The following is a 13,384-nucleotide window of genomic DNA, read 5'->3' on the forward strand; positions in this document are numbered from 1 at the left end:
TTCCCAATGTATCTTTTTTGGGCCCCAATAATGCTACCCTAAAAGATAGGCCTTCTTACTGGGCTGTCATATACTGCTAACACAACAGAGTAGAGTTGGCAGAACTCCACTTACCCTGATGCAGTCTTCATTTTGACTCAATGTCTGCTAAATTGTTTAAGAATCTCACAATCTGCTGCTCCATGCTTTGAATGCATCCATGCACCTATTCCCCTGCAGTCGCTGATAATCCTCCCCTGGCTCCATGCTGTGAATCCATCCCTCCCACCCTCTCTCCCCTACTGACAGCTCTCCACCGCAGTCTCATCCAGGCAGGAACTGAACGCACTGTTCCCCAGCCTGGTAGGACATTGTCTGATATTTTGCTTATAATTAAACTAATTGTTTGGTAGTAATGTCTCAACTTTAGCATTGCAGCTCTTGCTGACTATATTTGCCACAAATCTCGGTCAGCCATTCTGCTGGCTAAAAATAATGTAAGATAATGTAGGTTATATATCTATTAGCCTTCTAGAGTCTGCAAGAGCCTTATCTGTTTGATTAAAGTTCAATTTACAGAGCAGGAGATGCAAACTTCTAAAGGAAGATCTGAAACCATTTTTTACATGAAAGCTGTGCCAATCACAATGTGGCTAGGGCTGCATAAACAGAAACAAAAGTGATTTAACTCCTAAAGCTCAAGCTCAAAGAATTTAGCAACAAGACTGCTAATCTATACATCAAAACTGCTTTATTAAGTTAAAGCTGTTTGCATTAATGAAGTAGTATCCCTTTGAGTGGGCACAGTCCAGCATGTTAGGGGCAAAGTTTATGAAGATTGCTGGGATCAAATATTAGGGGAAGAGCCTAGCATCCCACCATCTGAAAACTTCACCAGCGGAGTTCTGTTATAATGAATGTTACCGGTTAAAAAAAAAAAAGAAGAAAATTAATTGAATAAAATATATGGAGTATCTGAAGAAAAATGCTTTAGTAATTCCCCTATAGATTGAATAGAGTTGATTTAAGCATGTCTCATTATGCTTGGCCGGGTTGGCCCTAGGTGCAGACTCCAACTTGAAAAAGAGTACTCAAGGGACTCTAGATTTATTGACACTTAGGCCTCAATTTAATTTTGGTAGATAAGCTTTCCAAATGATTTAATAGTTTTGGAAAAACCTTTAAAATTATTGTTTTAAAATATTAAAATATCAAATACTTCTTATATATAAAAGAGTATCAATATATATATAAAAAAAACTATCAAAATATTACAAAATTAAAAGATGTTTATAATATTGAATATTTTGAAAGTTTATCCGAAAATATTAAATCATATGGAAAGCTTATCCATATTAAAATTGTCAATTTTTCCCCTCCAAACCTGGACTTTTATTGGGGCTTTATAAAATGTCATACTGATTTATGCAAATTCAAAAATTAATTTTGTGCATCATCTCCATGTCTCAAGTTTGACACAACAATGTATGTGTCTGTTATATTTTGCATACAATGTAAATCATGGGTCGTCAACCAAAAAATTGGTTTTAAAAATAATTATAAAATTAGATATTACCTAAAACAATATTATCCAATAATAATTATAGGAATACAATACATTAAATCTATAATCTGGAACGCACGCGGCTGTCAGCAAGTCTGTCTGCAACACGAAGAGGTCCAGATCTGATTTCATCCGGCCGGTGAGAGAGATTTTTTACATCTTTTGGACATCTTTTTCAAAACTTTAAATTTGACAGAAGCTGCTCTCCAAACTTGGGAACTTTTATTGTCTTTTATATTTTATGTGTTAGTTATTGACAGTGATTTATTGCTAATAAAATTTTCTATACTTGAAGCAATCTGTCGGATGCACATATAATTGACATAGTTTTTCTACTACAGTGGGATAATACATATTTTTCCCAAAATTCATTTATTTTTTAGTGTATTGGTTAACATATGTGGTTAAACCTTTACTAGATTATCTTTATTCAGCTATTGTTTTATTTTTCTTGCCCTCATATGGGAAGAAAAGATACAAAAAGCTGAGACATTTGTTACACAATATTGCTATTTTGTGAACTCACACTGCCTTAATAACTATCTCCACAGAGTCCTGCTACTACTACCGCATATGGAGGGGTCCATCGGGTGGCCCATGCTGTCAAGGCCACCCGATGGATATGGATTGTGAGGGGGCCCGGTCTGTGCTGGGCGCTTTATCAGCGCGACCGGGCCCCCTGTGATGACATCATCTCTGCTGGGAGGAAGTGATTCCCCGGTCACTGCTCCCAGCATACTGAGAGCCCGCGCGGGAGGAAGGAGGAGGAGGGAGTCAGAGTGGGAACTCTGACTCCCATCCACCTGAGCCACCACTGGACCCCAGGGAAAGTCACCCTCCTGCACCTTAAAGGTAGGAAACAGGAGGGTGACTTAAATATAATGTGTGTTTGTTTGTGTATGTGTCTTTGTATGTATGTCGTGTGTGTGTGTGTGTGTCTGTATATATGTGTGTCTTGTCTTTGTATGTATGTCTTGTGTGTGTATGTGTCTTTGTATGTATGTCTTGTGTGTGTGTGTGTGTGTCTTTGTATGTATGTCTTGTGTGTGTGTCTGTATGTGTCTGTATGTATGTGTGTCTTTGTATGTGTCGTGTGTGTGTGTGTCTGTATATGTGTGTATGTATGTGTTTCTTTGTATGTGTCGTGTGTGTCTGTATATGTGTGTATGTGTGTCTTGTCTTTGTATGTATATGTTTCTTGTGTCTGTCTGTATGTGTGTGTGTCTTTGTATGTATGTCTTGTGTGTGTCTGTATGTGTGCCTGTCTGTATGTATGTGTCGTGTGTGTCTGTATGTGTGCCAGTCTGTATGTATGTCTGTATGTATGTGTGCCAGTCTGTTATAGTGGGATACCTAGCTCAGCCTTCCTACTGGGCATTGTTATATGGAAGGTTGAAAAAAAAGGTGGGGAGGGGAATTGGAGGGAGAAGAGGGGAGCTGACGCACAGATGAGAAATCATATTATGCGCAAACAGAGAAGTCGTCTGAATATCACCGAAAGAGGAGACCTTAGTTTGTTCCTTACGAAAATCGAACCAGATATCAAATATTTAGTCTTGCAGCATCAACCTCAAGGATCTCATTAATCACTAGTAAAGGTAATTTCAATTTACTTTATTGTTTTCTCATTAAACTTTATAAAGTAAAAAACATTATAAACATGCATTAATTGGAAATAAAAAGATAAATGTACGTACATTTAATTTTTTAAAACACCCTCATTTCGAAAAAAAATATTCCGCAATTTACATTTTTTCAACCACTGATGTAAATTGATCAGTGTTTACAATAAGAAGACATTACTTGTGGAGTAGAACCCAAAAGTCCAAAAAATGCTATATGTAATTCACAGTGACCTAGATTTATTACAGGTGAAAAACATGTGCAATTTGAATTGCTCTTCAATTCCCTTACCGGCTAAAAGAGCTAATGTAAGTAATGTAACAGCATTTCATCTGAAGTGATCATCATTCAAAGAATTTCCCAATATACACTAAAATTTGTGAACATACACTTTATTACCCCTCATTATAGAATGTCCATTATAAGTGCTGATGTTTTTACCAGATCAAGAATACACTGTCAGTAAAGAAGGAATATAGATTTCAATGAACATTTTTTATTCAAGTCTAGCAAGATTAAGTTACATAAAGGTATCTAAAAGGTAGTAATTTATTTAAATGGTTTAAGAGGGAGGTACATTTTCCTGCAGTTTTTGCAAGTTATATTGTTGCTTAGTTATAGTTGCATTGAGTTCTAATGGTTTATTTTTAGCGTGGTTTTATGTCTGAAGAAAAAAAAAACAGAAGATCTTAATGCAACATTTTATATTTGTTTAAATGGATCATAAATCTAGACATCCATATCTTAATAATAATAAGCTGTAAACAAAAGATTTTTGTAGCCTTGATGACAGATCAGATTTTATTAAACACAATGATGGTAAGTACTTACCCCACTAAATATTCACATAATCCATTTTACTGGGTCTTTATCTGTTTTTGTTATTTTCGCTAATGGATAATATGAAGTGGCCTGAGATATTACCGTTTTTCCCCAAAAATAAGAACGTGTCATAATAATTTTTACCCTGAAAAACGGACTAGGACTTATTTTTTGGGAGATGTCTTAATTTTCTGAGAAAAACGGTAGCAAGCATGTGCAAGAAAGCAGGTCTACGTTCAGGGGAATTCCTAATGCTCCTGTGAATATACAATTAGGCATCAAAGTAATTTTTTTTACTAATAGTCACTGTTAGTAAAGTAATTCCGAAAAGAATGGCAAGAGATAGAGACCTTTTTAAGGTTTGTTTTTTAAGTTGATAATACATATTCCCCTAAAACATTTTTAGGTGCATACGCTTGTAAGAAAGTACTGCATATAATTATGCTGTCAACTAACAAATCCCTCTTTGGAACATACAGAATGTTCTAATTCTTAATGAATTTTACTTTAGCTAAATGATTTATAAGTTGCATTAATATTTTTCTTGAGAAAGGAAAATAATCCTGACTTTTCTTTTAAAAACCACAGTAGATTCTCTTCTTCAATTTCAATCCCCAGTGATATTTGGTATCCACAGCTTTGACGGCATTGCATGCTTACCTAGGCCAAAATCACTCAGCTGACTGAGCAAAAAAATATTGAACACCAGTAGCTGGATGCTTGTACATGTGTTGTAAGTGATACTTAGACACCTCAACACCACTAAGTACTTTACCAGATCACAATGTACTTAAGTATACACTTACATATTCTTAGAACTGTTGAAAGGATCCCAATCCAATATGAATTTGAATTCAAAACAGACATGAGACTACTGTTTAGCTTCTGTATATATTCCATTGACACAACTACAAATTATAAATTGTTTAAGAAATATCAAAGACAGAGGAAGGATGTTGTTAGCTGTCAAATATGAAGTTTACGTGATTAACTATTCTTACAAATTACAGGAAGTAAACTTTAATACTTTTTTAAGATGTTTCCCTTTAACCATACAGACATAGTAAAGATACATAACTCTAAAAAAAAAAAGATGTACCATTATACACATATGGGCATATAGTAAATTTAATTTTCCTGATTAATTTCTTTCTAAGTCCTTTGTGTGTCTGAATTCAATAAAATAGGTACCATTGCGTATTAACTACATGCATATCTCAATACACTTTGGGCACAGATACAGTTTCAATGCATTTGATAGGTTTTACCTCATTAATATGTACCATAGGCCTGCCTCCTTTGCTGCGCCTCTTATATTCTTAAAACTAATTTCCTTTTCTAAAAAGTGAATTATCTACAAACATACACACCACTTACAGCATTAGGAGAGCTAAATTAATTGAAGTCAAGCAGTCTGCATTATAACAGGATACCCAGGCAGACTCTGTGGTTTATTCACTGAACATCACATTTGCTTTTACAAATCTGATTTCATACAGCTCAAATATCCAACATTCTGCTGTTTACACTCCTCTGTGGTTCAAGGTTTTCACTAACAAATGACAGATAGGAAAATTAATGCAAATGAATCTCAGCTATTTTTAAATCAATCACAATAAGTATAGTGAATAGGGATTAGAGATGTGGCTGCAGCGGAGAGCTACAAGGAAGACAGAGGCTGGACTCAGTCTCTAAGGGTGTACAGCAACCATCCTCTAGGACTAATAGTAGGATAGCTGGAATTGCCAAGGTCAACTACCACTAGCACATGAGGTACTCAATAAGAGCAGTAACAGACCCAGCCATGGATATGGGCATTAGACACAGTGGGTATTCAGCGACCGATAAGTTTGTGGAGTGGGACAGTACGGTCTAATGGGTAAGATGAAGATTGTGCTAAAGGTGTTGTCATGATTGGTAGGGAACCCTAACTCACAGACAGGACACAACAGACAGAATTGCAATACCGGTCCTTAGAATGGCCGGGCTGTGCAAAACGATAGTCAAAGTACAAGTCAAGGTCAAAGGGAAACAGAGAGATAGAATACGAAGAGACAAGCCGAGGTCAGGGAGCACAGAAGACAGAGTAAACGTAAAACAAGCCAAAGATTGGTAACCAAAATATATCGACAAAGTACAACGCACTATTGGGTTAAATATAGACCACAACAGGGCACGGAGGCAAGGGGGAGGCTAGCTTATAAACACACAGGGTGTGTCTGATTGGCTAACCTCCAATTAGTGTAAATCACAAGACGTAGGAGGTGTTTCTTCCCTCTCTTGTGATCTCTGAGGTCATCACTGTGTGCTGGGTCACATGACAGGGTTCGGCACACATATAAGGAAACTGCCTTGGAGCGGGCAGCGTCAGAAACACTGTCAGTCTGGGGAGCGGCGGCGGGGACAGCCACAAGCCACGGACAGGGACCGGAAGACGCCGTACGCGGTGACGGGGTAAGCATCACCGCGCAGGGGCACGGGAAAACATTAAAATTAGCAAAAAATCAGCATGGTTTTATGAAACATAGGTCTTGTCAAACTAACTGAAAGTAATACAATAGGCATCAAAACAACTTTTGCTTAATGAAGCAGTTTTGAATCATGCTCCTGCAGTCTAACTGCTCAATTCTCTGCCATTTGGGAGTTAAATCACTTTTGTTTTTGTCCATGCAGTTGTAGTTACAGCTCCCCTTTATTGACATGCCACCACCCCTACATGCCATATGGTCTACTCATAATGTATTGTCCCTCCTGTTTGCCGCAATTAAATGGCCCTAAACGAGTATCCTCATGCCTGACCGAGCTGCTCGTGGTGCACCTACGCTCTCACCACAATGCTGCTTCCTCACGACTTGGTATACATTGATATTGAAATCCTGTCCTTACTGCATGTTTAATTTCTGTTGAATGTCTTTCTGTTTATGTTTATTTTCACACCTGGCTGCCCAACGCCTGATGTCACCACAACTGGCTACTGTGCATGTCATATTCCACCTTCACACTCACTTAGACACACACTGCTATAATATCCCCCTACAACATGGAGGTGATGCCCAGCTCTATATGTTCTCTCGCCCCGAGGCGACAATCACATCGCAGGGCGCATTATGGAGGCCCACCAACGCCCCACTTTTGCTGTAATCCTCATCCCCCCCTCCTTATCACCCTTCCCCCTCTCCTCTATTACCATGCAATTGGGCGCGCCTCGCTGACAACCCCTCCCAAAGTCCGGAGCTGAAGCAGAGTTATACATCCGCCAATCACCACACACTGGATCTCATTGTCTTGCTGTGCTGTTCACCTAGTTTCATATAAACGGAATGTTCTTATGGTTTTTACACGTACACTGATCTCAATGTTGTATATGAGTCTGTATCTCTAATGCTTATATATCACACAATGTTATTTACTGTTTAAATGGACTCTGAACCTAAGCTCGCTTACCTTTTATGTGACACCACGTTCCTAAGCACCGCATATAGACGAAGCCCATGTGATCGGAACCAACGCGACTTGACTACCCCTGTAGCTCCAAATCTTTAGCCTTTGGATTGTCATACTGTTCGACGAACTCTTAGACAGAGGTATCGGGACACGAGGGAGATATTTGTTCCACGACAGATTAATTGCCTAACATATATTCACCAAACACTTGAATCTTTGCTAACCCCCCCTCCCCCCCCTCCGAGGTGGTTTTAGAGACATATACTTTACAAGAGGGTGGGCTTCTCAGACTCAGCGGGTCTGGGTGGGAACTTCGACCCTACTCGGTCACTCCTACCGACTACAATTTTGGTTCCTTTTATTTAACTTGCTATTTTAGTACATTGCCAGTTCCCCCCATAACTGGGGCTTCTCCCTTGGACCCTTTTTCCTAACACTTCCACTCCTAGTAATTGGCGTCTCTTCCTGACCCATCCACCATGCAGTTCAGGACAACTGAGCAACTTAGGGCTCTATCCCGCTGGGGCAGCTGTATACCCATGGCGTATCACGCCTCTCCCTTCCTGCCAACGGACCTGAAACTTATATTGATTAACGCAAAAGGCCTACATTTTCCTCAAGGGGGAGATCTTAGACCACAGATACACGTTTGCCAATAGTTATGCACCACACTCACAGCAAAGCCAGTTCATGAAGGCCACCCTGAAACACCACATGACCTTTGCGGAGGGCATACTTAACATTCCCTTACACCCTCAAACGTACAATTCAACAGGCACATCGATGGTACCAGAACACGTACTCCAAACGATCAGGAATCTCCTACATACTCACAGACTGCTGGAGGGCTTTACTCCCAGATGGGAGGGATTACTCACACTATTCTATACCCCATGCCAGATACTCCCAACTGGACTACTTCTTTGTCCCTTACTACTTCCTCCACACAGTACAAAAGGCCAATAATCTGGTCTGACCATGCCCCACTCTCGTGAGCTTGATGCCCCTGCTCTCCAGATCCAAGACAATCAACTGTAGACTAAACAAGACGCTCCTCAACAACCCACTGGTTTCGCAGGAAGCACATACTGCCCTGATGGACTATTTCTCTGAGAACACTACCCCTGAGGTCTCTGCCCCGAATGTCTGGGAAGCACACAAGTGCACCATTAGGGGATTCTTCGTGGAATGGGGAGCTAGGATCAAACGGGAAAGGGAGGAGGGGGTGCACAAGCTTACTGAGGACATTCAAATATTGGAAATCCTACATAAATCCAGATCGACCTTGAACACCTTCCAGGACCTAGCAGCACTACAACTAGAACGGTCAATGCTCCTTCATCAGCACCACCACAAATGTGGCAGACTGCTTGCCCGAATGATCAACAAACAGAAATCTAAGTCCTACATCGTCCATTTACGGGACCATCAGGAAAGAGTACAACAGATGTCCAACGCTATCGCTAAGGTGGCCCGCTTATACTATGAAACTCTATACTCGACGGGGACAGATCGGGACCGCTCCTAACTAAACCGAAGGACGGAAGCTTTCCAAGTTCATTTAGAAGCCAACATTCACACAAAACTGACAGAAGACGTCAAAAGGGCTCTGGAAACACCTCTGTCCATAGAGGAGGTGGCGGCAGCGGTAAAGGCCACTAAACCCGGCAAAAGCCTGGGCCCAGACGGACTGACTGTTTGCTAGTATAAGCAATTTGCAGACGTCCTATACCCACAATTCCTGAAGACATTCAACTCCCTTACGGAAGGACAGAGGCTTGCCACACAAACCATGGCAGCTAACATCGCTCTGATCCCGAAAGAGGGCAAGGATCTAGAGCAGTGTACCAGTTACCGGCCCATCTCATTATTGAATTGTGATCTGAAATTGTTTGCGAAGAACCTGGCCACTAGAATGAATCCATACTTATCCAACCTTGTAAAGTCTGATCAGGTAGGTTTCGTCCTCTATCAGGAAGCAAGAGATAACACAACACGCGTCAGCCTTCTTCTGCTATCCACAGATGCAGAGAAGGCCTTTGATTGGATGGGCTGGGACTTCCTCTTTCACACATTATAGGTTCTTGAACTGGCCCCACACATGAATGCCTGGCTGGCAGCCCTTTACAGCAACCCGACAGTAAAGGTTTGCATTAACCAAGCCCTTCCGTATCAGCTATATACAACAAGCTTCACACCACTACTGACCACGATCCGGAAGAACCTGGCAGACTGGACATTACCATTTATCTCCTGGTTGGGATGCATCGCAGTGGTGAAGATGAACATCTTACCACGCATCCGTTACCTATTCCAGATGCTCCCTATCCAGATCCCGACCGCATACTTCACATCTCCCCGATCATTAATAATAAATTACATATGGGGCTCGCGAAGGCCTCTGCGATACCAGACACTGACAAAACCAAAAACAGAGGGGAGTTGGCAGTTCCCGACTTTCTTTTATACTACCCTGCAACCCACCTGTAGAGGGTACTGGAGTGGGCCAAGGACGGGGTGGTTAAACTAAGGAAAGACGTTGAGCAAACCCAGATGGGCGTGCCCTTGACGGCACTGATATGGATGAACCCCAAGGCGGATGGGATGAAATCGGGCCAGCAACCATGTGTTTGGGCCACTTTGGAGATATGGCATAGGATAGCACCTAGACTGTGAGTCTCATCGTTCCCGTCTCCTCTATACCGATCACGAACAATCCCAACTTTCACCCAGAATTGGAGGGTAGACCATACGCATGCTTTTTTCACTCACTACATTAACTATACACACACTACATTCACTTTACACACTCTGCACTCACTACACACACACACACACACTACATTCACTATATACACTCTGCACTCACTATACATACTCTCTATTCACTAGAAACACACTACATACATTATACACACTCTGCACTCACTACACACACTACATTCACTATACACACTCTCCATTCACTACAAACACACTACATTAACTATACACACCCTGCACTCACTACAAACACACTACATTCAATATACACACTCTGCACTCACTACAAACACTACATTCCCTATACACACTCTGCACTCACTACGAACACACTACATTAATTATACACTCTGCAGTCACAATGCACTCACTACATTCACTATACACACTCCGCGCTCACTACACACACACTACATTCACTAAACACACATTACATTCACTATACACACTCTGCACTCACTACACACACACACACACACTACATTCACTATACCCACTCTGCATTCATTATACATTCACTATACACACTCTGCATTCACAATACACACACTGCATTCACTACACAAATGCACACTTTGCAGTCATTTTACAAACACACACTCTGCCTTCACTGTACATACACACCTACATCCACTATACAAACACACACTCTGCATCTAATGCAAACAAACATTACATACATTACACGAAACGTACAATCTGCATCCACTATACACACTGCATCCACAACACACATTCTATATCCACTATACACACACCACATTCAGTACACACACACACACTTCATCCTTATGGGTGGACTCCGGATGGGCCCTGTTTCATACTCAGGGGTGGGCCACTGGTGCCCTGATGGCAGCTGGTGGCAGCCCTGGCAGTGGGAAACAAGGGAACTTATGGATCACATTTGAGGAGGTATATACCTGTGAATGCGTCAGAAACTTATATATTTCAATTTGGAGGCCATTTATATGAACAAAATAAACCATATTAAATAGAGATTTAGATCTCAAAACAGAACTGGAACAGTTGAATGGGAATGATAAATGAAAATGCAAATTCAAATGAAATAATTATTTTACAAATATTCAAATGGGTTAAAACAGCCAAATTGTGAGTGTATCATTATATGTTTGTTTCATTCAGTCTACAAGTGAACAGCAGAATATGTGAGTGGGGGAAAGTCACCACATGAACAAACATTGACCTCAAGGATGGAGAACTACAAAGAACACAGAGTGGGAGGAAATCCTAGGGTTACTGTTGTTTGTCCTCGTCACTGTGATAACTCAGGTTTGGTCTTTGAACTAGTTGCAGAACTACAGCTTTGAAAACAACAGTGTTTATAAAAAAGGCATTTTAAGATTATTGTACATTTTTATGATAATGCATCCTTTTTATTATAAAAATGATTTTTGTAGTGCCCCTTTAAAAACAGAATTTATCAAAAGAAGAAAACATAATATAATTGAATATATAGTGCAAAACATTAAAGGGTTGCTCCAGACCCCTAAATTACTTTAGCTTTCTGAAAAGCTTTATGTATGAAGAGTAGTCCTCTTTTTTTAATTTTGCAAAAAGTGCAGATTTAACTAGAAACTGACTCTTTTATAAATTAAGATGGTTACACCCCCATGGGTAATTTTACTTCCTGGTTTAGTTAGCTCAGTTGAGCAATTAACCCAGAGCAGCTGTCTTGGCAAAGACTTCTCATTGAGCTGCATTTGGAAGTCTGTGATTGGACAGCCACATAAAGTGTGGGCGGAGTTAGAAAAGGGGGGTTTTGCAAAGGCAGTAGACAAGAGAAATGCAAGTTTTGCAAACTGTTTTTAGATTAACCCCCAATGAAAAAAATCATAACTAAATGCATGCAAGTTTTCATTTGAGGTATATCACTAAATCTAAAGTGATTTTAATTTATTTTGTATTTAAGTAGTGGAGTGTCCCTTTAATATGTAGCTCATACTGAGACATGTATCTAGCAAGTGATTTAGAGATGCTCTAATAATTCAGAATCTATCTTTTATGTATCTATATTATTTTCCTATATTACTTTTTATATTTGCATAGTCTTTTTAGATATTACTTTTTATATAACCATATTATTTAACAGTATAACTATATAGATACAAAACTACAAAGTTTCTAAAAAAAAAAAAAAACGTTACCTTGTTCTGGCATATTTGGTGGACTGCCCTTGAATGGACATCTGGGATCAATGCCACTCTACAACCTACATTTAGATCAAAAATTTCCAGTGTACGGTCACTTCCAGCCGCAAGCACAATATCTGAAAGATTCACGTTCAGTGTAAAAATAGGTTTTAAAAAGTCAGCTTTTTTTTTTTTTTTAAATAAGTAAGCACCATTGTTTTCACACTTTTGAGGCTTTCCTTTTACTAAAAGGAATCCTTGTAAATCATTTGAAGGGACACTCAATTCACCAAAACAACTTAAGCTTAATGAAACAGGTACAAAAAAAATAACAAAAAACAATACTTAACTTCAGCAAGATGTAGCTTCCCATGTGGTATTCCCAATCAACCACCCTTCTTATAAAACATACAAAAAAAAAGATATTTGGCTAAACATCTGAGAAGGAAAACATAAATAAAACAGTGTGATGCAGTAGGATACAGTGCCTCCCCTGCTATAAGCTGGGAGGCTATCACCATCTTTAGGTGCCTCCTGGTGCAGATCTGGTCTGTAATAAATTCAGAGAATCTGAATATTCAACTGCATAAAAAATGTATTTCATATAAATTGGTTTTAAAAACAATATTCCAAAATGAAGTATAAAAACTTGGTCCAACGCGTTTCTTCAACTCTATGTGGACTTCTTCAGAGACAAAATTAATAATGCAGTAATACAAACAAAATACACCCTTAGGTGTCAAGCTGCCTACCCCCCTTATTCAAAAAGGTATTTGAATAGGGCTATTCCCTGTCAGTCATTGGTGGTTTAATGGGTGCTGGTCTTTTCTTTGATTTTGATAGGATGTTGGCTAACCAAACACAGTCTTTCTGGGGCTCTCTGCTGTTTTTGATCTTCTCTGAATGTTCCGTATTGGAGCGCAAGCTTGCCATCCAGCACCATTTTTTTTATTGTGTTCCACCACTCATTGTTAGCCCGTACTTCCGTGCTTTTGCTTGCTTCTGCGTTCCAACTCCATGTTGGAGCGCAAATCAAATG

General features: G+C 39.7%; 1 protein-coding gene across 1 annotated transcript in view; it reads right to left on the bottom strand.

Moving 5' to 3' along the window:
• Positions 1–13,384, bottom strand: part of WDR27 (WD repeat domain 27) — a 501,316-nt gene that overhangs the window by 269,184 nt on the left and 218,748 nt on the right. The window contains exon 18 of the mRNA XM_063443196.1: positions 12,361–12,482. Within this exon, the coding sequence (XP_063299266.1) occupies positions 12,361–12,482 (122 nt within the window). The remainder of the gene's footprint in view (positions 1–12,360; positions 12,483–13,384) is intronic.

The sequence above is a fragment of the Pelobates fuscus genome, chromosome 2 (assembly GCF_036172605.1).
Source record: "Pelobates fuscus isolate aPelFus1 chromosome 2, aPelFus1.pri, whole genome shotgun sequence".
NCBI lineage: Eukaryota > Metazoa > Chordata > Amphibia > Anura > Pelobatidae > Pelobates > Pelobates fuscus.